The sequence below is a fragment of the Eublepharis macularius genome, chromosome 19, assembly GCF_028583425.1.
Source record: "Eublepharis macularius isolate TG4126 chromosome 19, MPM_Emac_v1.0, whole genome shotgun sequence".
NCBI classification, from domain to species: domain Eukaryota; kingdom Metazoa; phylum Chordata; class Lepidosauria; order Squamata; family Eublepharidae; genus Eublepharis; species Eublepharis macularius.
In genome coordinates, this window is record NC_072808.1 from 2317577 (window position 1) to 2344150 (window position 26574).

Sequence of the window (26574 nt, forward strand, 5' to 3'; positions counted from 1 at the left end):
CCCGCTTCTCAAGGTGGATACCAAAATAAAACGTGCCAGAAATAAAGAAAATAAGGGTGGCTTTTTAAAAATGACGACGACAGCGACGTAGAAGAAAGAGAAGCAGAGGGCAGAAGATCTCGGGGCGCCTCACTCCGCGGCCAGGCTTCGCGCGTCACGTGCCAGTCTGCACCGGGAGCTCGTCGCGCGTTACAGCCCGGGAGGCGGCGCGCCTGCGCATCTCTGGCGTTTCTACGGCGGGCGTCACATCGGCGCGTGACAGTAGAAAAGCAACCCAATTGGCCCCTGGGGCAGAGGCGGGGCTTCCGAAAGGGTCTATAAATAGGAGTGGGGCGAGCCAGCTCGGCCTTTTCCTTGCAAGCGCGGGGAGCTTTTTTGGAAGGTTTGTAATATGTTTGCATTGCGGGGTGGAAAGCAGGGGCTTTCCCGGGGCCCGGGAGCTTCTCCGGAATGCACAGGGCAGCCCTAAAGGCTCCAGCAGCTGCAGGTTGCGGGGGGTGGGTGGGTGCGTGGGCGAGATTTCTCTGCACACCCTATCTCCGAGATCCTTCCCCCCCCCCCCGGTATGTCCAGGGTATGTCCACGCAGCCCTCAAGTCAATCTTGGTTCCAGATGCAAAATAGTAAAGAGTCCATTAGCACCTATAGGAGAAACCCACTTTGTTGTAGCATAAGCTTCCGGGAATCACAGCTCTTCGTCAGATGCGTTTGACGAAGAGAACTGTGGCTCTCGAAAGCGTATGCGGCAACAAAGTGGGTTAGTCTTAAAGGTGCTACTCGGCTCTTTACCATTTTGCACCTCCAGACTGACACGGCCAACTCCTCTGGATCTGTAGCCTCCACGTGGTGGCTGGACTGGAGGTTTCCCAAAGTTGCAGCTGAGCTCCAGGCCACAGAGAGCAGTTCCTCTGCAGAAACCGGCTGTTTTGGAAGGTGCGATCTGTGGCAGTATACCCTCCCTTCTCCAAATCTGGCCCTCCAGGCTCCACCCCTAAAATTTCCAGTTTTCCAACTCTTACTAGGTCTGCTAAGTGCCTTGAATCCTGCAGCGAATGCCCAGCCTCATGGGTGGAGTCGTGGTTTGTAATGCAGCATGCAGCATGACGGTTTTGCCCAGTAGGGTTCTTTATTCTTGTATCTCTTTTCTTGATGCAATTCTCAAGACTGCAGATCTTTCAGTCAGTAACAACAGATGTTTTCAGATTCTTAGCTGTTTGGTTTTTGCAAATATGCTACTCACAAGCTCTGGTTCTTAAAGAATTGGTGTAAAAGTATGCCCCCCCCCTTTCGTTATTGATCAAGAAATGTGCTTTAGTGATTGGGTTGAGCCTAATCAGAATAAATTCTGGGTGAATCTGGAATCATAGCTGGGTTAAAGCTGGCTGGCGGATTTTGCCCAATGCATGCGAGATGTGCTTCTAGCATGTCCTGTGCACTGTAGAAAGTGGCTTGAGACTGGAATTGCATTCTAGGTGAAGCTGCTATATAGGGAAATCGGTCCCTTGAGCTGGGGATGGGGTGGGGTTTTTTGAGGGGGGGGTATTCCTTAGGTGAAGAGCAGATCGATCCTGCCTTGGCACATCGCTGTCTGCTGTGATGATTCTTTTGGCGTGTTAGACTGCTGATGCGGATGAAGAGAACTTGAATCTGAGCTTTCGGTATCAAGTGCCTAAGGCAGTCTGTGAGATGCTGTATTTGTCGCTCCCATTATCTATGTATCTGTCCCCTGAGATGCAGTCATTCGTTGGGGTGGTGAGGGGTTTAGTGGCTGCGTGCACAAGCAAAGACTTTTTTTTACAGTGCTTTCTTAGGGTATTATTTAGGCCCTGCACTAGGGATTGATCCTGTGCCTAAGAAACTCAAGAGGGGCCCATGTTTGTGTCCTTGGAGATGTTACTAACTACATAAGCTGAGTAGGCAGGAGCCCAATAATCTAATTTCTGCTTCTCTTGATTGCAGGTAAGACGACTACCAAGGATGAGACTAGAGCTGGAACCACAGGCTAAATCAATGCTGAGATGGGGATGTTGTCTATAAATAAAATCTGACTAAAAACACTCCTTTTGTGTGAACGTTCATTGACTTAGAAGCACTGCCTTTGAACCAGGGTATGGCCCATTTATGGCCTCACTGGCTACGCTACGGTGCAAAAGTAAAAAGCACTTGCTTATAACTGGTCCTGCTCAGCTGAAACCTGAGTGGTTCTTTTAAAAGCAAGTTACATTTAATCCTTTGGTACTTTGTATGCTTTGTGTCTGCAGTAAAAGTTCAGATTCCAGTAGAGGACTTGGGAATTCGGTTCGCCTTTGCTTCACTAAATGATACTTGAGTGACGAGAATTAATGGAAGTCTAGAAGCATCTTAAACTAGTTTATTCCCTGCACCTGGTGGAAGACACGGACTCATGAAAACAGCTTTTCTTTTCAGCAGGCCTTCCTGGTTATGCTGTTGCTGCCTCCCTCCCAACAGTTCAGAAATAACACTCGGAGGTCTTTGACATGGGAATAAATTTATTTCCGAAAACAAAGCAAGCCCATCGTAATAACCCACGTAGTCTAATTACGAAGTGCAATGAAGTAACTTGTGTCAGATCTGAATCTCTTTGCGTATTAGTGCATCTAGTCTTTAGACTCGGATTGTTATTGCACATGGATAAAAGAGCTGTGAACAAGACATGCATACTTGAAGAAGAGGCAAGTCATGTTTTGATTGTGAGAAGAGTCGAACGGTACACAAAATAGAATGGGTCAGAGGACCTTAGGTGGTAAAAACAGGGTCCAAATAATATGAATACTTAAAACCATATTAAATGCTAATTTCTTCAGGCAAGGCGCTTTTAAAAAAGCTTCACTCTGAACACCTTCATTTAGAGAAGGCAAATCATGAAAAGTTTTACGCATAGTAACTCAATGCAATGTACAAAAAGTTCTAAAAACAACTTGAATCGTAGTACGCTATTAAAAGGCAACCTCAAGAGCTTGCCTCCTTTGTAAACTAAATTAACATTCTCTTAAGTAGGTTGGCAATATTACCAGGAAAAAAACTTCCATTACTGGTGTTGATAGTTATGTAGCGTTCAGAACAGTGACTGATTTTTATGCACATGATACAAGAAAACAGCTGAGGCGGTTTCTCTTTAAGATACTGGTCATTATCAGAAGTAGTGCTTTTCAAAGTCAGATGCAGTTCCTGTTACTCCTATTTTCACACACCAAGATGGCCTAAAAGGTGCTGCCAACAATAGCTAAAAAGGTTTTCCTGATGGAGCAAGTTGCACGTAAGATTTGCAACTCGACAGTTTTAAGAATGTGTGGATCTGCCATAGTGTATAAACGCTACTGCAGTGAGAACTTGCAACAACAAACACAATGCAAGTTCAGTCGATCAAGCTGAACACCTCCAGACAGGATAGCTGTGATCATTTGTGGCGTGTACACACATGGACACACCGTTAGATGCTGTCCTCTGCGTCTAGCATTCTTAAAATCACAAGCCACAGTGTACCTCACTTTTTTTGTTTAAGAAGGCTTACAATGGGTTGGTCTCATAGCTTTTACCAAATGTTTCTTTCACATGGAAAAGCACTGGATCTCACACTAGCCAATTCAGCGCACGTTTGCATGTGTTATATGGCTACTCGTTTCCAAAAGAATCGCGATTTTTCATGAAAAAATAAGTTACTATGTATAATCCACATGAAGTGATTCACAATATTACCTATACATCCAATTTACATTCTTAACTCCAGAAAACAGTTATTTCAAAATTGCTTGACACAAGCTATTGACTGCAGAAGTGAAAGAACATTCCAGCTCATTTTACACCTCCAACTGCCTGAGAGAGAGAGAGAGAACGAACCCACACGAGAGAGAAAAAAAAATCTAGTTATACAGATTTGTTCCTTAGGGAGGTACAGGTTTCATTGGACTGCAAGAGAGGCAGACCATCGATGCGCTGTGTGCATTACCACTGTTGCATGCCCCCATACTAAACTCCATTTGTGCCATAAAGCTGATCAATAGCAATCTTTTTTCCCCTTAATTTACTGCAGAAAATTGCACATTAGCTGCTATGCTGAAACCTCAACAGCAGCCTCTGCAAACTAGATACAAACTACTTTAGAAACGGGAATAATCTTGCATAACTTAAGTAGATAGGAGCGATGCCTGGAAAACTGGGCAACCGTCGGCATAAAAGCATCTTCAAAAAGGAAAACGATGTGGCACAAGGACACAAACCTAGTACATTTTCATTAAAAAAAAATGAAACAAAAATCTTAATACTGTAAACTGCAGTTTTCACATTTCACGGCTGATCAGCTGTCTCTTCAGTGGGATCTTTTAGAGAGCAAACCAATGAACGAGGATCCATGGCCGAGTGCATCAAAGGAATATAAACATCGTCCATGTTTGGCATGACAAAGATTTTCTGCAAAGTGGAAACTTGGATTAGAACACAGCTCAGATTATATATTCAGGTCCAAAATGAGGCAATTGCCCTAACAGCTGGGCCTAACCCCTGAAGAGGAAGGTACCAGAATATCATTAAGTTGATATTTTTCATCCTGGCCATTTTAGATGTGTCGGCTATACAGTTTAGGGCAGTCAACAGGTTGGATCCAATGTAAAATCTCTAGCTAGAGCTACAGCACAAGTGGAAATGTAAGAAAAACAAGATAGCCCCTTGCACTAAATTTCCACTCGCGCATGGACCCCATGCACCCACCTAGGCACAATGATATATGAAGAGAAATGTACTGTGTGTTGTGCAAGAACTGTGCTGCTACGATCCTTTATGTTTTCTATTATGCAACTTTGGATCCAAGCCAATAAGCAAGTGCCCATAAGAATGCTAATTATGAAATGCAAAGTTTAAGGCCATTGACAGCTCTTGCGCTCCAAAACCATTCCAGGGTACAGATAACAACACAGTCACAAGGCAATACATATAAAATATCTAGGTTCTACAGCAACAGACATGAACACCTATATTAAATATAGGTGTATACCTATATTAAAGTTACACCTGTATTAAAGTTAATACATTTCTTGCCAGAGTGGATGGGCCACGGATTGGATCCAGCAAAGCTGTTCTTCTCATTTAACATCTTCCTGACAAAAGTTACTCCTCATTATGGGCTGGATCCGGCACGTTTCCGCAGACCCAAGGACTTCTGCCCATGCAAGGTCCATTGTGAGGTTTCATCCCGCCAGCCTGAAACGACCCCCCCCCCCACAAATCCTGTTCCTTGAGAGAGGAGAGAACGGGGGGCATTATGGGCTGCAGGAGGGGGAGCCACAGAAGTTGCACTCCGTGGGCAGAAGTCCTTGCATCCGCACAAATGCTGCGTTGTATCCAACCCTGTATCTTGCCGCCAAACCACAAAGCTCAGGTCATCCCCCAAAAGTAAAAAAAAACGCAGCATTTTTCAAAAGCATTGCATTTGAGCTTCTTCAGAGGCTAGATTAAGTCCACACGCAGTAACTTTTGCATACTGCATTTTCAATTGTTATTTCTTATCTTGGCAGGTTTCTCCCCAAAACACTGACGCTTGCTGAGGGGTGCCACATGTTACCTAGCAAAGTCATTAACACCAATCAAAATGCAAAAGTCTTTGAAAATACACACCTGGAATTCTTGTTCCAATTTTCTCTCTATCCAGTCCGTCACGTGAACCAAAGTCACTTCTCTCTCGCCAAGCTTTGGCCGAGCTTTTAGCTCCAGATAGGGTGGCCTTCGGAAACCGTACCTGAAGAGAACACAATCGAGTTTTCTTATTTAGCACTCAGGTCTGCCCTTCCTCCATCAGGGATTCACACAGTGTATTCTTTCTTATCTTCAACAACTGCCGTGTGAGGTAGATTATGCTGCTCAAGACTATTGTGAGGTCTGAGGCCACATGGTTACAACCAGGGCTTTTTTTCAGCGGGACCGCGATGGTACGGAGTTCTGGCACCTCTTAAAAATGGTCACATGGCTGGTGGTCCCACCCTCTGATGTCCAGACAGAGGGGAGTTTAGATTGCCCTCCGTGCCGCTCCAGCGGCACAGAGGGCCATCTAAACTCCCCTCTGTCTGGACATCAGAGGGTGGGGCCACCAGCCATGTGACCATTTTCACTGAGGGCGATTTAAATTAAAAAAACTCCCCCCCTTGTTCCAGCTGATCCAAAGTGACGTCATTGCACGGTCTTGAGTTCTACCACTGAGTTCCACCACCTCTTTACCCAGAAAAAAAACCCCTGGTTACAACAGCACCACTATTTGAATCACAAACAGTAACCAAAGGTTTGTGCCTCAAATCAGAACTCAGACTCAAGGCTGTTTCCCAATAACAATCTGGAGATATTAGCTGATACAAAAATATAAATTCCCCCCACACAGAAAACAAAACAGGAGAAGGGGCCGGCTTTTTACATGACATGCTCATTTTCGATGCACAGGAAAAGAGATTATACAGAGTTGGAATGGATGTGTCATTGTTACGTGAACCCCACCTGAGGTCTGACACAGCTTTATCACTTCAGCAAGAGCTAGGCCTGAGAACCTACTGCTGATGGGAGCTATGACTCATACCCGTTGTTTTCCCACTTGCTTTTAAAAAATAGATCTTTGCCAGAAACTGTGCAAATTGCTCGTCAGGTCAGCAAGGCCCACTTCTATACTGCCTTTCAGCTTGTAAATCCATCATTCTGTTACATACCTTTCACAAGAACATTCACACAGCCTAATTAATTCCATCTCGTCAAAATCAGTCTGAAAACACTGCACCTCTTTTCCAAAATAGAAAATGCAGAGTCCAAAATACCAGGAGGGGAAAGGTGGTGCTAGAGAAGCCTTTCAAAGCACACAGGTACAACAAACCAAACTGTGCTGTTTTGACAGTTGCATGACAGTAGATGACAAGTGAGGGCAATCTTGAAGGTGACAACTCTTACTACAAAGCCCCAAGGAGCCAATTCTCCTTCGCGACACTTACCATATCCTGTCAGTAGGTGGTGGTGGAATGTTAACTGCTAACGTCCCTTTGCATTCTTGTACCTCAACAGTTAGCAACAGTGGAGTATTCGAGACCTCCTCAATCTTCTTTTTGATGAACTCTGTCTCTGTTGCTTTCTGGAAATATTTCGACTTGGTAATTTTATCCACAAATCTCATGATTTTACTGGTTCGGTGCCCTGCCACGTAACTATAAAAGAGAGGGAATAAAAACAGGACCCCCAAATGAATTTCACAGCTGCTTTGGAAAAGAAGGGTTCTTATTGCTGCCCAGCAGGTATAAAAAGAACGCTAAAGTTACTGGATCAGAGGCCAAAATTACATGAAGGCCCAGAGGGCTGCAGACTGCCTGTATATAGATACTCCCTCGAACTGGGGGCTTTACAGGCCACACAAGATAATCAACCACTGCTTTCAGCTATCTGAAGATACTGCATGAAATATTCACCAAGCCTTTTTTTTTTTAGCATTCTGACTTCAGAAGGGGCTTACAGAGGCTAGAAGCGAGAAAACCATATGAAGAAAACTGCCAAAGCACCGGCGTATTTATTCCCCCTCTACAAGTTTCATGTCAAAAAGCAACGTCCCAAATACTTTTAGAACCAGCAGCAGTTACAAATCCCAGAAGGGAATGAAAAGGAAGGGGGGAGGAATCTTGTTTAAGAAGATCTGGTGGGTGATTGAGATGGCTTCTTTTGCAATGTTAAGGATTTGCAAGTTTTGTTGTTGAAACTTCTATATTATTGTTATAGTACAATGATGTGTTCGGGACTCCCAGTTTCTAACCGACTGGGGTCTTAAAGCTGCTAGAAATCAGTTTTTGAAATCATGCTATTTAAAAAGATAAGTGAAATAAAGTTAAAAAAAAATAAAGCCTGATGCTTGGAGAACAGTCAAGCCATATAACTGAGATACCTGAAACAGTGCTAAACACTGCAAAGATATCTACGTAAAGGGCTATTCCAGAACTGCATGGATATGTGGCTGCTTGGCCAATCTTTACCCAAGAATATACTGTCACGGAGGGAGGGGGGGGGAAGAGCGCAGAGATAAGCTGTTCCTCTTTGAGTCCCCCCCACCCCCAGCCTAATGGGGCCTATAACTATTGAAGAATGTTTTGCATTACAGCAACATAAGCAGCAGTTTCAGAAACTCCCACCACCCACTGAATTTGTTAAATTATTTATGCATTTCTTGAGACACTATATTGACCCACGTCAGTCAATAAAAGTGTCTTAAGACAGATACATACAGATACTCAGTTAACTTTAACCAAAAAAAGCCTGCAGAAAACGGCTTCCTGTTTACAAATGTTTTGTAATTTTCTTTTCATTCAGCCCGAATGCCTTCTCCTTTCCAGATGGCGCTGGAACTGGGACAGGTGGCTATTTTTAATACATTTGTCATAATTTAAATTGGCGTGGTCGATGGTGATTTATTCATCAGTTTCTAAAAGGCTGGTCTGGAAACACACCCGAGCACAGAGTTATTGCCCAGGCTTGTAGATGTCGCCTCTCTCATCCGTGTTATCCATGCCCTGGGACAGCAGGACCAATGGTTTGATTCGGTGTACAATGCTTCCACATGTTCCTAAGTGAAGGCATTTATTGCTGTTCAGGAATATTAGCAAAAAAGTAGAAAGATGGAACTACGGAAAGTGATTAGCAATCTTAATTACAACTCAGTGCCAGTAACAATAATTCTAGGAATACTGGGTACTTGGGTGTATATTTCTCTGGCTGTGCGCATTTGTGGTTTCAGTAGAGAAGGCTCTTAGACTGGTAGCAGCCTGATGCCACATCGTCACTATGGCCTCTATGACATGTATGCACATTCATCTACATACCCCAGGCTCATTACCTGCTGATTTACGTAATTTACTTATACTAGCTGAGGATCTCTGCCAGTAAAAATCAATTTCTATCACAATATGACAGTAAAAATTACTGGTAAGAGGCAGTCATCTTGACTTTCTTCAGAACACTTTGGATTGGCAAACTGATCTTTCCTGATGGCTTAGATACAGCTTAAAGGGTTTTGCAGCCTCTACTCCCAACATTGTCCTGACCTGGATGGTCCAGGTAGCCCAATCTTGTGAGATCTTGGAAGCTAAGCAGAGTTGGCCCTGGTCAGTATTTGGATAAGAGACTACCAAGAAGAGCCCCGTGGCGCAGAGTGCTAAGCAGGAGTACTGCAGCCCAAGCTCTGCTCACGACCTGAGTTCGATCCTGGCGGAAGCCGGGTTCAGGTAGCCGGCTCAAGGTTGACTCAGCCTTCCATCCTTCCAAGGTCGGTAAAATGAGTCCCCAGTTTCCTGGGGGTAAAGTGCAGATGACGGGGGAAGGCAATGGCAAACCACCCTGTAACAAAAAGTCTGCCAAGAAAACATCGTGATGCGACATCCCCCATGGAATTTTACCTACCAAGGAAGTCCAGGGTTGTTACGTAGAGGCAAGCAACAGCAAACCACCTCTGGTTGCCATAAGTCAGCTGTGACTTGATGGCACTTTACACACACGCACACTCCCAACTTGCCTTTATCTTGCCTTCACAAACTAAGGGCTAAATGCCTTAAAAGTCACCCAAGAGTTGCATGCTGGCTCTTGCAGATGTTAAATCAAGAGACCCCGGATTTTCACAAACTGGAACGAGTAATGATTCTCTCCCCATCTCTCTGAAAGCTTTTAAGCCAGCTGTACTTGTCGGGACTTGCTGTTTGAGACAGGATAAATTTTGTACAACACAGAGCAGTCAGGAGCGTAGCTTCAAGATGACTGCTCGGGACAGAACAAGCTGTAGACCCCATGCTGAACTGAGCGGCTTAACCGGAGGATGAAGATGAACAAGGCCCTTGAAGATTTTCTTCGCTTATAATTTAATTGTCATTTGTAAATGGGTAAGTAACACTGAAAGGGAAAAAAAATCTCACAGGGAAGTTCCCTCAAGTAGCTGTGATGGACAAACAAACAAAAAAAGAATCCCGCGGGAAGGTGCAATTCTTTGTTGTGCACAGTCTGAGACACACGTCTGAGAGACGAAGATTTCTTGCACCTAGATGTTTCCAAATTGTGGCTCTCTGCAGGCACACAGTCCATTGTGATACACAGAGATCACCAAGTAGTAGTAGGGGATTACAGATGACAAAGCTCGCAGTGATCATACCCGCGGTGAACACACCAAGATCCATCAAGCAGCAAAAACAGAGACAGACTCACCCTTCTGCCCCTGGCGCTAAAGGCTTCTCGCTCCCGGCTGCCTCTAGAGCATCGTCTTCCTCCGAGGAGCCGGCGCTCGAGGATTCTTCATCACTGTCCGCCAGGCAATACGCCCTTGGTCTGAAACTAAAACGAGGGGCACAAGGTTTAGATTCTAAACGAAGCCTTATTCACAACATGGGACGGGACAGTTTTGGGTGCTTTGTGAGATCAGGGGACTTGCCACCTATACATCGTTTCCTGTTATCTGCTTAAAAATGGATACAGAAGACCAAAACAACATACATGGCTGCAATACCTTTTCCTTCCACACACCTGGGCTGAGCTGTGCTTAAGCTTAAAAGGAAACGCTCGTGCCGAACAATGGAACGCCCTGCATGCAATCACGTGGAACATGAAATGGTTTTTAAGGTGCTTAGAATGGCTGCCTTCTCATAAGTGATTCCCCCCCCCCAGCAAATTAAATGCAATGCAGACAGTCACACCACCGAAATACTACACACAAAGAACTTCTACCAAGCACAATTCTGGACTCAATGGGGCATGCTTCGGAAGTCCAACAGATTTTTCTGTTAGACTCATGACTGATTTTGCAAGTGCTGTACACTTCCAGAAGAATTTTCATGGTTCTCACATCTATACTTATTTGCCTCTGCACATATTCATCTATCAAACTGAATGCTAGCGGCAGTTAGGTCCTTTTTATACAGGCTTCTTTAATCCACTTTGGCTTCTGAAGGCAACTGAACTGTCTTTAAGGTTTCCCAAAACTTCAGGATAAAGCTCTGTCCTGCCAAAGTAGAAAAGAGCAAGAGTCCAGTAGCACCTGTGAGACTAACAAAATTTGTAGCAGGGTGTGAGCTTTCATGAGTCACAGCTCACTTCTTCAGATTAGCAGAAAAGAGCAAGAGTCCAGTAGCGCCTGTAAGACTAACAAAGACTATCTGAGGAAGTGAGCAGTGTGACTCACAAAAGCTCATAGACTACCCCAAATTTTGTGAGTCTTTTAGGTGCTACTGGACTCTTGCTCTTTTCTACTGCTACAGACAGATTAACATGGTGACCCATCTTGATCTTTCCTCCCACAGTTAATGAAACTTTAATCCACAATTCCCAAAACTTGTTCGGACCCAGGTTGCACTTTATTCTTCAGATGTGTGAAACTTTAATTTCACAAGGTATTTCATAAGCAGATATAAAGGCAGGTAGGGTCACAGTAAAATGTATACACTTCAGAGTTTAAAGATAAGGTTCTTTCTATTTTATTTATTTATTTAATTAAATTTATATGTTAGAATCTCACAGTGAATCTGAGTTCTCTTTCGAGCAACATTGAACTAAATGGAAGAATGATTTTATTACCACCACACTTCGCTACCTTACGTTTGGCAGCAACTTTGTGGTTCTTTCCAGCTGGGAATGCACACCCATGCAAAAGACTAGACAATGACACCTTGCTTCAGCAAAAGCACATACTGAATGAAGAAAGGGTATATGAATGAGAAAGGGTGATTACGCTTTTGCTTGTGTAGAACCTCCATTCCAACTGCTCTTTTTAATATTCAACCCCCTTCCCCTTGGCAGAGTCTCATCCATATGTTTATGCAAGCTGTTTTAATCTTTTAACATGGGTGTAGGGGGAGCAAATTTGGAACAGCAATCCGATGGAGTACAGCACTAAAGCATGCTCCAAAGCAACTCCAAGTGGGTTCTGTTTAAAAAACCGTCAAGGTTTTGTGTTCAAGAACTTTGAAAATGAGGTAGGGGGGGTGTTAGAGTCCTCCAAGATTCGGTGGAGGGGGGGGCGACCCTCAAGCAGCCCTCCACGGTTGTAGTCATGGCTGACTGATGAGGTGTGATCCATTTGCTAGGACTCAGGAGTTGACTGCAGACTTTCGGGACCAGAACTTAGCAGTGGAAGAAGCAGTGCAGGAGAGAGAACCACAGAACTGAGATCCAAAATGAAAGAGGGAGGATGAGCATTGAACAGTGAGCTTTTAACTCTTTCGTTATTCTTTAGTATAAGCAGGGATCTAATAGTATGGGGGTCAGGGGAGAGCACAGACTAAAGACAGACACAGTTTGCTCCCTCCTTCTGCCCACTGTTGTAAAGATAAGTGCCGCTTTGAAAAACAGAGATCTGTGTAGCAAAATACTCTATAGTCCTGCTCTTTTGCTTTCTCTAAGAACAGTCAATCCATGTGACGCGTGTTCCTTTTTCTTGGTTCCTTCACCTCTTTGGGTTGAACTCAGCAAGTGAACGTGACCACTTATAAAACTGCACCTACAAGGAGGCAACATCCACCAGATTTCTGTCCATTTTAGTCTTTTGCACAGGGACCTGTTTGTCCAGTATCGAGAGTGGAAGGGCATTGTTAACACTTGATAGCATATATATAACATAGACGGCATGGCTGGTGTCGTCACCGTCAGGCCCAGTGATTCTGTGAGGACAAAGTTGGCATCTTGTTTTGGTGCAGGCCCTGATCCCAGAGTCCGCGTCCGTGTTAGGAAGCGCATTATGGTTGGTGAGAAGTTGTTTAAAATTAAGGGAGTTGTATGTGGGCAAGAAAATGTGTGCCTCCTAATCCCTGCAAGAGAAGAGTACCATCGTCCAGCATAAGCTGCACATCGTTAATGATGCACTGAACTGGTTTAAGCTTCGATTGGGGAATTGGCAGGCAAGGAAAGTATTAAAACTCTGCTCCTCCCAGGGCTGCTTTTTGGATTAGATTAGCAGCCCATGTGGCTGCTGTGAGGTTAAAAAAAAAAGGAAACCTTCTCAGATTTTCTGCATTAAATCTAATGTGTCCATGTGAAATATAATTCTAGCACCGTCAAGATCCACGTCATGAATAAATCATGGTCAGTATTCAAGGAATTCAGAATTTTAATTTTTTTATTCCTTTCTTCTTACTCGTCTTCAGAAGGCTATGTTTGCAAGGAATGTTTGATTGAACCTGAACCTTACAGGTGCTCCAACAGCCCATCAGATGGTATGCCTATTCCCAAAGCTGTACTGCTGTCACACTGCAGGTGGGGGGAATAAGTGCCTTGTTGAGAGGGCCCCCAAATCAAATTAGAAGGCTAAAAATACGTTCGGTACTTCCAGAACTTCTCAGACACCAGGGGAAAGTACTGCTATTTCTGGCAGAGACACGCGCATCTCCCAGCACAGAGAGCACGCCACGTGTCCTTCTCCCCTCCTCATTCCCGCAGAGAGCGACATACGCTCAACTTCAAAACAACCCAAGAAAATGTGGGTGGGGGGAGAACTTTATTCCTTTGCTCTCCTTCTCTTCTACTTGTTCAGAATGTAAAAAACCATTATAGCTATTCCATGCTAGAATCTGCAATCAGAACACATCATCAAGTTGAAAGAATCTATTTTGCAGTCCTCTAGGCAGCCTTGATCATATATGCAAGAGGACATCTAAGAAGAATTAAAAACGTAACTACTTCAGGTCTAGGTACTAAGTAATGCCGTCTTCACAGCCAAACTAAACACAATATTAACCTTGCATCCAAAGGTGACTTCCGCATCTAGATAATTCGTTATTTTAATAAGAACATAACGTTTCTTTTGTTTCCAGGAGAAAGCAAAAGAGAACTCTCTGAACAGTTTCAGCACCAACAGAATCAACACTCCACAAGGAATGAGGTGATGCGACAAATACCACTCACCAGATAAATACAAATCCACAGATTGACGAATCCAAATATTATTAAAAGGAAGAAAAAACAAAGGAGAAAAGAACAAACACAAATACAAGTTAGAGAAAATGAGCAGCGTTTTCTACGTACTAACTAGGAAGACCTCGTTCTACCAACAGGAGGGGAACAGAACTTTGGTATTTATGGAAAGCTGTTTTTTTTAAGGTTTTAAAAAAGTATATTCTCAAGGCGATTAAAGTTTGAATAGTTGGCACAGCATGTTAGATACACCGATGTAGGTCAAGTGTGTACGAGTTAAAATATTAATACTAATTCTTAAGTACTAGAAAAAGGGGATTTATATAAGAATCCTTGAGGGAGGGGAGAATCATTGTGGACATCCAACAGCCATGCCTCATATTAAAGAAGACAGGAGATGCTAGGCAAATACACTGCAACGTTAGAATAAATGGGGAATGAGACGTTAGTTGAAAACTGGAGCTTTAGTCCCAGTTGTACCATAGTTGTACCAAAATTCCTAAAAGAAACTGAATGTTTGAGTAGAGGGAGAAGGAGGGAACAATGCTACCTTGCTGCAGTGCTGTCTGCAATCTTTGAAAAATGTAAATAGCTGGACGTGTATTCAGATGTTGGGGATGCAGAATGGGACAAAATGCCCCTCCCCCCACACCAGGGGGAGATAAAGATTTACAAAACGTTTACTGTTTCCCCTCCTTTGGATGGGCTGGTTAGAAGTTACAAAAAAAGTTAATTTTTGTTTATGAATACAATCATCACGGTTCAAAAAACTGCTCGTAGCACTTTAGCTGGGTAAGTCTTAACGAAGTTACATCTGTTTGCAGGCACCCCAAAGTCCAAACATCCAAAATACGTATCATTTGCTCATCAAACATACATTTAGAGAGGTCGGTATCAACACCTTCTCCATGATTAGGATAATCACCATTACAATAATTCCTGATTCATCAGCTCTTTCACAGTTGATGTCCCCCCTGGAAGTGACTTTTATTCTTTCTGTATACTAAAAAAGAAACGAAGTAATAACTTCCCTTACCCTTCTTTGCCAATCTCTCCAACTTTCAGCGCTTCACTCAGAGGCTCTTTACCAAGTTTGGTCAAATTCATTTTGGTCTCGAGGGTCATTAAAAAAGATCCATTGTAGGATATTTCCAAGTCGATCCAAAGCCCTGAAATTGACAACAGGGAACATTTCAAGTATAACATACAGGAACTGCATATACAATGAACAAGAAACACTGCCAAACATTTTTTTGGATTAAACATAATAAAAACTACTTTAGAAAGTGACCGTGTTACTTGTAATGTTATAGGTTTTTAAGCCTCACTTAAAAGATCCCTGATTGGTCCTCACCTCTTTTTCAAACCAAAACTCACAATAAGTCAGTGCTATATTTACAAGTCAGAGCTATTTTGTTCTCATATAATAACCTAGTATCATACAATGCAAGTTAGTGAGTCTAAGACATGTTAACATATTAACGACACAGACAGCGATTGCTATGTTGATCTTAGAACTGTATGTTTTATTGGACCAATCTTTGGTTGGAAATTTTAATTCTTATTATAGGAGAAGCTGCTCCAGTACAGAGGAATTAGACCTGCGGCCATCTCAGGCAATTTTCAAGACATCTTTTCTTGCCACAGGTTGTCTATCATTTAATAAGTGACCACCACACCACTGGTGATACACATGCATCAGGACGGAGTATGCAGATGCTCATAGACTGAAGCAGGAGGACCTGTGGACTAGATTACAGATTCAGCCCTGCACTCCCGACTACATTAAAGTAGACTCAACGTAAAGCCATACCAAAGTATGGCGGCTGGATGTGTCCTCTACTGTCCGCTGGAGTGCCAACACATACATATCAAACTTTGATATGTGGCACACTTGCTAAATTGCTACCGCCAGTCTAGGTCAACTACTGCCGCATTTCCCCTCGCATATTTCACTTGAAAATATGCCACAGAACATAGTTCTATAGTTGTTGGCCAGGACCCTTATCTTGGCTACTTTTGGGGTCCTCGACTGCAGCGCCTTAAGGCAGCGCTGGAAACTGCTCCTGAAGAGTCTCCAAATTTCCAGAACAGCTTCTCAGGTAGGGCAGGAGAAATGAAGAAGAGGGCTGCGTCTGGAAGCTGGGAGCTCAAAAAGCCTGCTGAATTTGATGCTCCCTTCACCCTAGCTTTAGGATTAAGTTAGAAAGTTGAGGCCTCTTCGATGGCTGAATTGCCACTCGTTTTAAACAGGCAGTGAAACCACAATATCCATTCATTCAGAATTACTTGCAATGGGTATGTTCTCTAGGCCAAAACAGAACTCCCTGCCGTGACAATGCTCTGTTCTTCTGAGTACCATCCGGCAATTACAGGGCAGCCAGTTTGAGAACATCTGCGATCGACAGAGACATAAAGGGCTACTTAACAGGTTCAGAACTCTGCTAATGACAGCAGGAAATGGAGAGGAAGTATTTCAAAGCTTCTGAAATGTAATATTTACTATGAATTTGGAAAAAAAGTATTCTCTTCATGCAGAAACCGCTTCAGCATACACGAGCTGCTCAGGACAACCAAGGGTCCAAATGCATCCAGCTAATTCACCAAATCAGAATAAACAAGGTTACAGTATGGCAGTTTCTAGAACTGACATTTATGAAATACGTTTAGCTACATCCTTTTTTTGCTTCTATGCAGTTTCCCCTTTTTTTCCTACCCCCACAGACTCACTGCAGTTCCTGTTCAATATCCTCGCTTTTAGGAATCATGGTCATAAGTTAACGTTCATCTAATACAGCAGCTGTCCAACGGGATGACACGTCAGGACGCCTCCCTCCAGCGCAAATGCTCATGTTCAATGGATGTGCATGTTTGGATGTGCACCAGGATGCATACTCCAATTTTTAAATCCGAGCTAGATTGCACATTTAGCCACTGTGGGCCCCCTTCCACAAGTAAATTTTAAAAAATGGACAGAGGGTAATTCAAGATAACTTTCCACTCCAATGGGACTACAAAATCCATATTGGAAACTGAAGCTTCTGGGTTCCCGCAACAACCCTAACATTTAATATCTTGCAAATTTTTGAACCAAGTTATTTTTAAAAAAATACTCTTTGTGACTGAGATTCACCCCCCCTCCCCCAGTTTTCCAAGACTGGCTAGGAAAGTCCTTCCACTGAGTAGTGATAACCACAGGTGTCCTTGAATGTTTAAGGAGAAGGGGTGGAAATATTCTTCTAGCAATAAATTAGTTATCAAAAGAATTTGATTAATGAAAAGAATTTGACACTTATTTGTAAGCATACAAGATAGTGATTTATTACATATTCCAACCGAGGTAAGAAACCTAACCAATTCAAAATGAAATGGGAAATTTCTCTGCAAAATACAGAAGAGTTCGTTTATGAAGCAAACACGAGTTTGATCTCAATAAATGCCCTGGATTACAACACAATTATCTTCCTGGCAAATTGGGGGGGGAGGGGGTTTGAGGGATTTCTATCCAAAAACCACAATGAGAAAAGTTATTAAAAGATATGGAAGCAATAAGAACTCATTAAAAGCTATGTCCTGCAATTCCAAAGGCATTCGTCATTTTGAATACCTGCATTTTAGATGCCAGGAAATTAGTATTTTAATAAGAAAAAACCCTGAAGATTGTGTGGTTTTAGGAACAGCCAAACTTGCTATTTACTTATTAAAAGCACAGCCTTCCAAGATTATCAAAGCATGAACAGTAATCATTTGAGTACCCTCCACTGCAATGAATGCGACTCTTGAGATCAGAATTACCAAATACAAAATATTCCTTTGGTTTCTGCTTATGTAATCGGCATGCTCCAAATACCAACATTCTTTTAAACCACGTAATGAATTAGGGAAATGAAACAATTTGATCAGATTACCGAGAAGGGATATTTTCTTCCAGTCTGTACAAATTTTAATTGTCCAATACAGGAAAATTTGTAGGAAATAAAAAGCAGATGTGCCGCTTAACATAGCCCTGTAGTTAATAGTCCTCAACAGGGATAGTCACGAGCTGAGACACAACAGTTTAAGAGGGCTGTCTTATACTGGTTTTCATCAATCATTTCCATTTTCATCTCCCCTCTCTGTACCACTAGAGGCTACATCCAGATACTACAATAAAACAGTTTATAAACTATACCTTAAACTCCAGTTCAGTGCTTTTAATCACTTGGCCAGCTTGCACTAAAGCTATTATTTCATACAAACGCTGTTAACACTCCAAAGCAGTTCATAATCTACTGAATGAGAGACTTTCCTTCCCATAAGAACCCTCACTTCAAATTCCCCTTTATATCCCAGGATGAAGTAAGAGCCAAGCTACAAGTGACGCCTGACACGGGTTGGACACTTGTCAGCTTCCCTCAAGGTTTGATGGGAAATGTAGGCATCCTGGTCTTGCAGCTTTGCTCTCCAACGGCTGCCCAACGGACTTTTCAACTGTCACTTGTCCAACATTCCGCCAAGCTGCCTACATTTCCCATCAAAACTTGAGGGAAGCTGACAAGTGTCCAACCTGTGTCAGGTGTCACTTGTAGCTTGGCTCTAAGTGAGCAAGCCACATGGCCACAACAATGCATTCCTTCTTACCCTTTTTATTTTCCCTTGGTGAAAAAACACATGAGGCAAAAGGGTAAGGTTGGGCTGCAGGGGAGGACTGTAAAAACGGTTAATTTTTGCGATACAGTTTAGAGAATGCAGTGAAGCAATTGGATAGAAGGGGAAGAAGGGTATCCAATGATCAGCAAGAGAGAAAGCAGGCAGGTCAGGGCTATAAAAAGGTGTTTTGAGGAGGAGGAGGCGATTTTATATGCCCCATGTTTCCCTACATTTTTACTGCATACAACCAACCGTGAGTAGGCTGAATATATCGTAAGAGTCAGCCAGTTGTCTGGCAACACAAGGGAGCTTGGGATAGCCTCTGGGGAGTCTGCTCAGAAGTGTGAAAGGAGGCAAGCAGCAAATGAAGTCAGAATTTATGAACAAAACTGTGGTCTGTTGTGTACATCTAATAGGCCAATCAGGATTTCTGCAATATTTGCAAGTTTTTGTAGCGCTTCACAAAACTGGCCGACCAGAGCATGAGACAAAAGAAATGCAAGCATGTGACAGACCAGATGCCCATCTGTAACACACAGCTTTCAACTTTGTTTAAAAACTGCCATTTGTGCTCAGCCACAGTTTAGACTGCACAGGCATGATTTGGCCATGAGAAGCCATGAACAGCCTGGGAAAGAGGGGGCCTTGTCAATAGTTAGACTTCCTCCACATCAAACTGTAGTTATCACCATATCGCAAACTATAGCTTGTGCTCTTTCTTACAAACCAGGATTCCAAACGAGTGTTAGGAATCCTTGTTTAGAGAGAAGACTGCAAACTACAGTTTGAGATATAGATGTAATGACTGGCTATGGTTTGCCGTGCAAGTCTTTTAATAACTCAGCTGAATATGGATGGAGGTGGTGGGAAAAGCATACAAGTCCGGGTGATGCTGCAGCCTCTTTCACATAGTCATAGCTGGATCAGGCCATACAATTGTGTCTTAGTTTTCTCTCTCTCTTTCAGACACTTCTTTGATGTTTGCCTTACGCTTCTGACCCTTCATATATGATCATGTGATCATGTGACACCACCCAAGAGAATTTAATATAATATACAATATAAACAAGATCAGCTGATCTCTCTCTCTCTCTCTCTCTCTCTCTCTCTCTCACACACACACACACACACACACACACACACACACACACACACACACACACACAGAGAAAGTAGGCTAAAAAAGGCAGAATAAACTGCCACACGTGAACTTACACAAGTAATCCCAAACATCATTTACCAATTAACACGGCTGCCCCTATGGATTTTATATTATTATTAAGACTGAAATACTATAGTAGCATGATCTTCGTAGCTGGATTACACCTTTTTACTGATTAGAAGTAGTCCTCTGGAGAGGCGGCATATAATTTTTTTAAAATAAACATCAAACCGTAAGAAGTTTCTAACTACAGAACAGTTTTTATTGATAAAAGAGCTGACATCTTTTATGTGTTACCTTTGTAATCAATAGTAGGTTTGTAGGCTTGAAGGATTTTCGGCACTGCAACTCCCATATCTAGTTCAGTTAGTGTTAGCTCGTTCATGAAGTATGGCAACTTAAGAGAGAGAAAAAAAGAACAGCCTTTAATCACATAAACAGAAAAGATATACGAAAAAGCTTTCTTCAAGCAGAGGTAGGCATGAGCTGGACCACTGACCAATGTCTGGTGAATCACCTTAGATTGGTTGATTGATGGGATTCTTGCAAAGAACTAGATTAGGGGTACCACAGGACATACTCTTGGCCACTTAACTAGGTATTCTTTAACTGCTAGGAGATCCTGGGATTTACAAATTTGCTTTGTAAATTCATACTAATTTTAAAAAGTTCAGCCCACCCATAACTGAGGGGTGAGGAAATGTCTGTTAAAGATCCAACAGTCAGAGCTAAAGTTGCAAAAATATATGTATTTTTGTATTCGAGGAGAGAAAATAAAGTTTCACATAATCCTGATCCAGCTGTTGCAAGATTGTAATGAAGTAACATAAAAGCAGACACTATAAACATTAAAAACGTGATCCGGGACCAAATCCCACCAATGCTTTCTTCTACCATACGTGGTCAGTACTATGAAAACAAATCCCAGCACCACTCAACCGAGCAACTCGTTATCAACAGCAGCTCTGTCAAAAAGCATCTGCCCCTAGTAGAGAGGGTTTTGTTTTTTTTAAAAGGGCGTGCCTCCCTCTAGGCACTTCCAGTACTTTTCAGGAAGGCATGCCTCCCCTCAAAGGTGCAAGGGGAAGGGGTGCGGTTTGCGTGGCTGGTGGGAAGGGAGAGCAAGACATTTTGAGGCTGCCTTTCCTCTATGAGCAGTATCAGGGGAAGCCCAGACAGGGGCTGGCATTCACCTTGCCTCTCCTCCTCTCTTGTGGCCATCAACACAGAATCTGCAATTAGTACAGATGTCTTTAAAAAAAATTCACATTGGTGGCTTTTATGTTTTAGAACAGTGAATAGCAGAATATAGGAACTGTCTTGCTGGATCAGGCTAAGGCCTCTCTTGCCCAGTATTCTGTCTCCAAAAGCCAGCAAGAGGTCCCAGCAGGGCTCTTTCATAAGCGCAACACGAGCACCTGTTTGTCCCCAGCGCCTGTTATTCAATGGAATCCTACCTCCGCACACGGAGAATCATTTAGCAACCATGCCTGATAGAGTTCACTGCTTTGACTCTCCTCTGCTCTTTAACTGGGTTCATAAAAGAGGGCGCGATTGTAAAATGTTCCTTCCTGAGCATCAAGAGATATACCGGGAGATCCTTGATCCGTTTCCTCTCCATTTTTTTGTTGTTGGCAAAAGAAGCCTTGGTAAGCTGCAAATGTAAGATTTTCCCCTTTCTGACTGTTCTTCAGTGCAAAATTGCCCTCTTCAAGCTACGTTTTCACTCACAGAGAAACACCAGTGAAGGGGCCGCCTGGGGAAGGGCAATTTTGAGCTGGAGAACAACGATGAGGAAAAGGGTTATGCAGCCTCACGCTCCTCTGCCCAGATTTCTTTCGATTTTCTTTTTTAAAAAGGAGAATCAGGGAGCTCCTTGCGACACACTGTTTTGCTCCCGGTTTGCAACAAGCTATTGCTTGAGTTAGTGTAAGAGGTCAGCTGTGTTTCCTAACCTGGCCTGCATGCATCTGGGTCCGACTTCTACTTGCCAGCTTCCCCCTCTGCCTGCTTTTCTTCCTCGGCTGCGCTCTTGCAAAAGAATGCATGGGAGTGGATGGAAAGTGAGATCTGGTTCTAGCACCATTTCTCCTTCACTCCCCATGGGACACTGGCTGCAATTTCCCTTTTTGCAGTTGCGGACGGACAGCTGGTAAAGCGGCTTTCTGCTAATACAGCAACAATGACCCGAACAGCAGCACTGATAAGAAAGGGGGTGCATAAGTAAGAGCTCATTAAGCGGGCCTGCTTAGCGCTGCATACTAGGAGGCCATTACTTCACGTGTGTTTGCCAAAGATGCATTTCAGTGGTGATAAACGGTGAGTGCCGGAAGAACTTCTGCTGTGTTTGGATTGGTGCCTTAAACGGAATTACAGGTTTCAAGCTGACAAACTCATTATCCGTAACAGCACTCCTGTTGGTGGTTTCTGAAGGAACCTATTCTACCTTAAAAGATGCAATTTAGCCAACTTGATTAAGGAATAAAAGTCTAACAATAGGACGCTTAAAAAAAAAAAAGGAAAGGAAATTAGTTTTTCCATGCTAAGTAAAAACATTATCGGGCCAAGAAGGAGCATGGTTATTGTTTGCAAGGGAAGGAAAGAATGTAGCAGGATGTTCGGATCTTTTTAATGAAATAGAGTATTTTTACTTCTTCCTCTCTCCCTGGTAACTTCTAGCATTACGTGTCCCATTTTGCATCATCGCCACAAGCTATGCATCCTCCCACTCCACTTCAATGGCTGTTGCTAGCAGGAAAGCTTACAACATGACATTGCCCCAACACGGAATAAAAGCATTCCTAGACACTGGAAGGGGTATCAAAAGAAGATGTCATTTGGGTGGAATCTCAAGGCACAGCGCCTTGTTCTAGCTGCTTCTAGGCCTCAGACTAGTCTCAGAGTTCTTCCCCTTGGCCAAAGCAGAGCGGTAGTGCACAGGGGTCATTTCGTAGAAAAAGAGCTGGAGGAACTCATTACCATAACTCATTAGCATAACTGATTTGCATATGCCACACCCCCTGACATCACCTATCCTGGCTGTTTTGGACCCAATCCTGGCCATTCAGGGCTGAAATTGGGCCCAAAATGGCAAAAGGGGGCTGAAAATGGCCAAAAAGGGGCCCAAAATAGTCAGGATTGGGCCGCTGCTGAGTGGGAGAGTGATCCACCACCCATCAGAGGCCCGATCCGGGCTGTTTCAGCCCCAATCCAGGCTGAAGGGCCCAAAATGGCCGAGAGTCAGGTGGGCGGGGTCACCTGACATGTGACCTCTTTGGGGAACTGCAGGAACTGCGTTCCTGTGCATTCCCCCTTGAAATGAGCCCTGGTAGTGCAGAGAATTAAACTCCGTTGAGCATTTCCCAGGTTTTGGACTCATTGTGAGTCCCATTTGATTAGACAGGGAAAAGGAAGAACTCTAGGAAGGGCCAAAGATAAGATCAGGGACCCACATTGGTCGGATCGAACAACGAGGATGTCGGCCAAATTTCTGCCTTAACAGTGAGATGCGAGGTGCTCTGGCTTTCAGTTTCACCTTGCAGTTGCCAACAGAATTGCCCCTGCAGTTATATTGCTTTAGACAGGTGATCATAACAGTTTTATAGAATACAAGATAGGTCAGAACTCCCTTTGGAAGGGAACTTCATTTGTAAGACAACCACTCATTTCCATATGGATCACTAGTTAGTATCCAGGAACAAATCCTGAGTTCTAGTCTCTTATTTGCATTCACTTGGCATTCAACTGCTTCCCTTCCAAAGCAGTTGAATGCAGTAGGTTTACAGTAGGTCACAGTGCAGCAATTAACGCAAGAATGGGAACCAAAGTGCATCAATAAATAAGTTTACAGCAAAAGTGTGGGAAAAAATATAAAACTTTATATTATATTGAGCACTAGTATATTTTTCCAAGTGGACGTCTGATTTACCGTACATATTCCATCTCTGTCATCTTAATATCAGCTTGCCACATTTCAAAGGGTGCAATAGACACAGTAAAAATTCACTGGCACAGTAAAGAAAACAAAGGGGGTTCATGGGCTCCAAAGCTTTTCTTTCAAAATGTGCATTTTGACCGCACATGTATTTGCGGATTTCTTCCTAAATTTGTATGTACTGAGAGATATCAAGCTTGCCAATTAAACTGGATAACAGCAGGTTAAAAACTACCTGCAAAAAGAGATAATTATCTTCCTGCTAACGTGATGAGGAAGCCACAACCTCTGGCGCAGTACGAAGTAAAAAGCAGCACAGCTCATCCACTTACAAAGCATGACACAACTGACTCACGTGAAGATCTCTGCATTTCAGTGGTCAGTTCTTCGCTGGCGAATTTAGAAGGGGTCGCACTTGTCAGGATCTGCCATGCTGGGGAATTGTAGCCTGTGTAACGCCATATTAATTTCTGTAGTTGTTTAGTCTCTCTCCCCTCTAGGTCCCTTCAAGTGCATTTCCATGGGAGAGGATGCTGCGTCTTATCTGTTTTCTTCTGAGTCGACCTTGACGAACCAGCGTTCCCACAAAGAAGCTGCCTGCTATGTGAACTCTGGGGGGGAGGCTGGGATCTGGGAGTTTGAAGTGTAGCAACTTTCGTTTTGTAACTCATTCCTAACAAAGCTTTGCTCAGCCAGGATCTGCTTGGTCCTGGAGTGTGGACACCTGGGCCTGAATGCTGTCTTTCTAATAAAACCTTTTGAAATCAAAAGGCCTTGTCTTCTTGCAGAAGGGAGGAAGGCAGACTCTAGCCAACTGGAATGCCATAGCCTGACAGCACTCAGCTACCCTGCTCGGCTAAGGGCGGTGCATTCTATAGGCTGAAGTTGCTTCCCACTAAAGGAGCCTCTTGTACTGGCAGAAACACCTTGCGTCAATGGAACAAGCCACACTTCACTGAGCAGGGCGGTTGGAGACAAGGGAGTGTGAGGCAATTGACTGCATCCAGCTATTCATTTCAGCAGGAAGCTGACAAAACTTCTTATTAACAAGCAAGAGTGATTTAAACAAGATCACCGAAGTGAAGGCTTCTTATGTATGTAACCAGGATACGTAGCTAGTGCATGCAAACAACAGTCAAGAACAAAGAGAAGGGCATCTTGAGAAGTATGCATACCTTTATTTTGCTAAGTTTCATTTGTATCTTCTTCGACACGAGGTCGGACCAATACTTTTCTCCCAAAAAATCCCAAAATATCCTTCCAAGCAAAGCATTCACCCACGCTTCCTGCTCCTCTTCTTCACTATGGGCGTCTGGCAACTACCACAGAAAAAGAGAATTGGTTTGCTCACTTCCAGCAATTCACTCAACTGAATTACATCTGAATGGACTGATGTCAATGCTGGTTACTGCCCATTAGGAAACTGCGTAATACACACAACAGGCCTTTTTATTGATGGACAATCCTGCACTTAATAAAAGTGGCAATTTTAATACGTGGTAAAGAGCTAACACCGAGTTTACCTTATTTTTTAAGAAATCAAACATCTGACAATAGTATGTCACACTAGAGATGACATCGATCATTTAAAAAGCCTGTTGGTGACAGCAGTTTTTAATGTGGCTCGAGACAGGCTTCACCTTCTATGGTGCAACACACATTTCTGTCCCACTGTCACTCCTGGCCAAACAGATTTTGAAGGTTTCCTCAAACGTAAAAATGTTAAAAACCTATTTAGCAAAGGTGAGAGGAGGAAGTGCACGCACTCCACAAGAAACCATCCATATTTAAAATTATATTCATTTCAGAATAAAAATAGTTGGCTGTCTCCAGTTTGCAGTAACAGTGTGCAACTCACCTGAACGTCTTTTCATGGCTCTTGGGTAATACATGGATGCTCTCTAGAATGCATGGGATGTTCTCTAGAGCTCACTCATCTTGCTACACGAAGGAAGACGGCTTCTTACTTTTGTCACTACAGCTGCTCCCTTTCACACTGGTCCTTAGGCACATACGGACTCAGTAACTTGGGTTTGGAACATTTACCCAGAACCCCAACCAGTTTCGGGGAATTTAAGGTCAGTGTCCGGGGAAACAGCTTTCTGTTCCTGTAGCCTGGCTAGCTCAGAAAACTGACACCCTTGCAAATTAGGGAAAGCAGAACGTGTGGCTTAGGAATCTTTACATTCTGCCCTGTTGCTCCACTGTATTCCCTAAACGAAACGCCAAAATGAAACAGATTTTTACAGTTCCCTGCTTCCCCCTTTTACCATTTTGCCTCATTCTGTGAGCTCGTTTTCTCGCAGAGGGAAAATAAAACATCTATGGATTTTCTGGCTCTGATTAGATGGGGAGCAGGTCTTCCCAGGAGAGCAACAGAAGCCGATTGCATCCAGGCAGGGGGATAGGCAGGGGGGTGTCCAGGATAGACAAAACGGTCTTGCAGGGTGGAGGTTTCACTCAAGATTGTGGCAGGCTGGTACAAGATATTCAGGCAATGTCAGTAGGAGTTACCAAGCTTGATAGCACTTAAGATTTTACGATCAGAAGGGACCTGCATTTGCTGACAAAATTGCATTGACAGACTGGAGAGGATGTCCAGTTTTGTGAGCCCTCACAGTGATGGGGAGATATGCAGACGGCCTTATCAGCGGGTCACTCTCCCACCCAAGGTTTTGGCCACACGTTGGCATAGCCTGACGAAGGACAGCTATGACCTGGCACCGCAAACTCCTTAAATGGCTGCCAAGAGTTTGGTCAAGAAGGAATGGAAGCAAACAGCACAGCTAGGAAGGGTGGTTCTTCGTAATGATTTGGAATGCTACACATTAGTTGGGAGGGGAAAGAATCATAAACGGGGAACCTGCGCTTCCCAGGAAACATCCAAAGCTAAGCCGCAGGTTCGACAACAGAATGCATGGGGAGTTTTCAGAGAAGGGTAGGAA

The 26574-nt window shown here is 43.4% G+C and overlaps 1 protein-coding gene and 2 non-coding genes across 5 annotated transcripts in view; 2 read left to right on the forward strand and 1 right to left on the reverse strand.

Annotated features, from left to right (window-relative positions):
• The first annotated feature begins 1589 nt into the window (after positions 1-1589).
• On the forward strand, positions 1590-1652 carry LOC129346652 (small nucleolar RNA SNORD104). Its single transcript, XR_008598818.1, has one exon. It is a non-coding gene; the product is annotated as a small nucleolar RNA SNORD104 (small nucleolar RNA).
• A 433-nt stretch (positions 1653-2085) lies between these two features.
• TEX2 (testis expressed 2) overlaps positions 2086-26574 on the reverse strand; it is a 72867-nt gene continuing 48378 nt past the window's right edge. For all 3 annotated transcript variants that reach the window (XM_055003260.1, XM_055003262.1, XM_055003261.1), the window contains exons 6-12: positions 24805-24948; positions 19993-20092; positions 14941-15073; positions 10212-10337; positions 6977-7186; positions 5628-5748; positions 2086-4427 (exon numbers count right to left, since the gene is read on the reverse strand). In XM_055003260.1, the coding sequence (XP_054859235.1) occupies positions 4305-4427; positions 5628-5748; positions 6977-7186; positions 10212-10337; positions 14941-15073; positions 19993-20092; positions 24805-24948 (957 nt within the window). In that variant the 3' untranslated portion in view covers positions 2086-4304. The remainder of the gene's footprint in view (positions 4428-5627; positions 5749-6976; positions 7187-10211; positions 10338-14940; positions 15074-19992; positions 20093-24804; positions 24949-26574) is intronic.
• LOC129346656 (small nucleolar RNA SNORA50) lies at positions 2087-2225 on the forward strand. Its single transcript, XR_008598822.1, has one exon. It is a non-coding gene; the product is annotated as a small nucleolar RNA SNORA50 (small nucleolar RNA).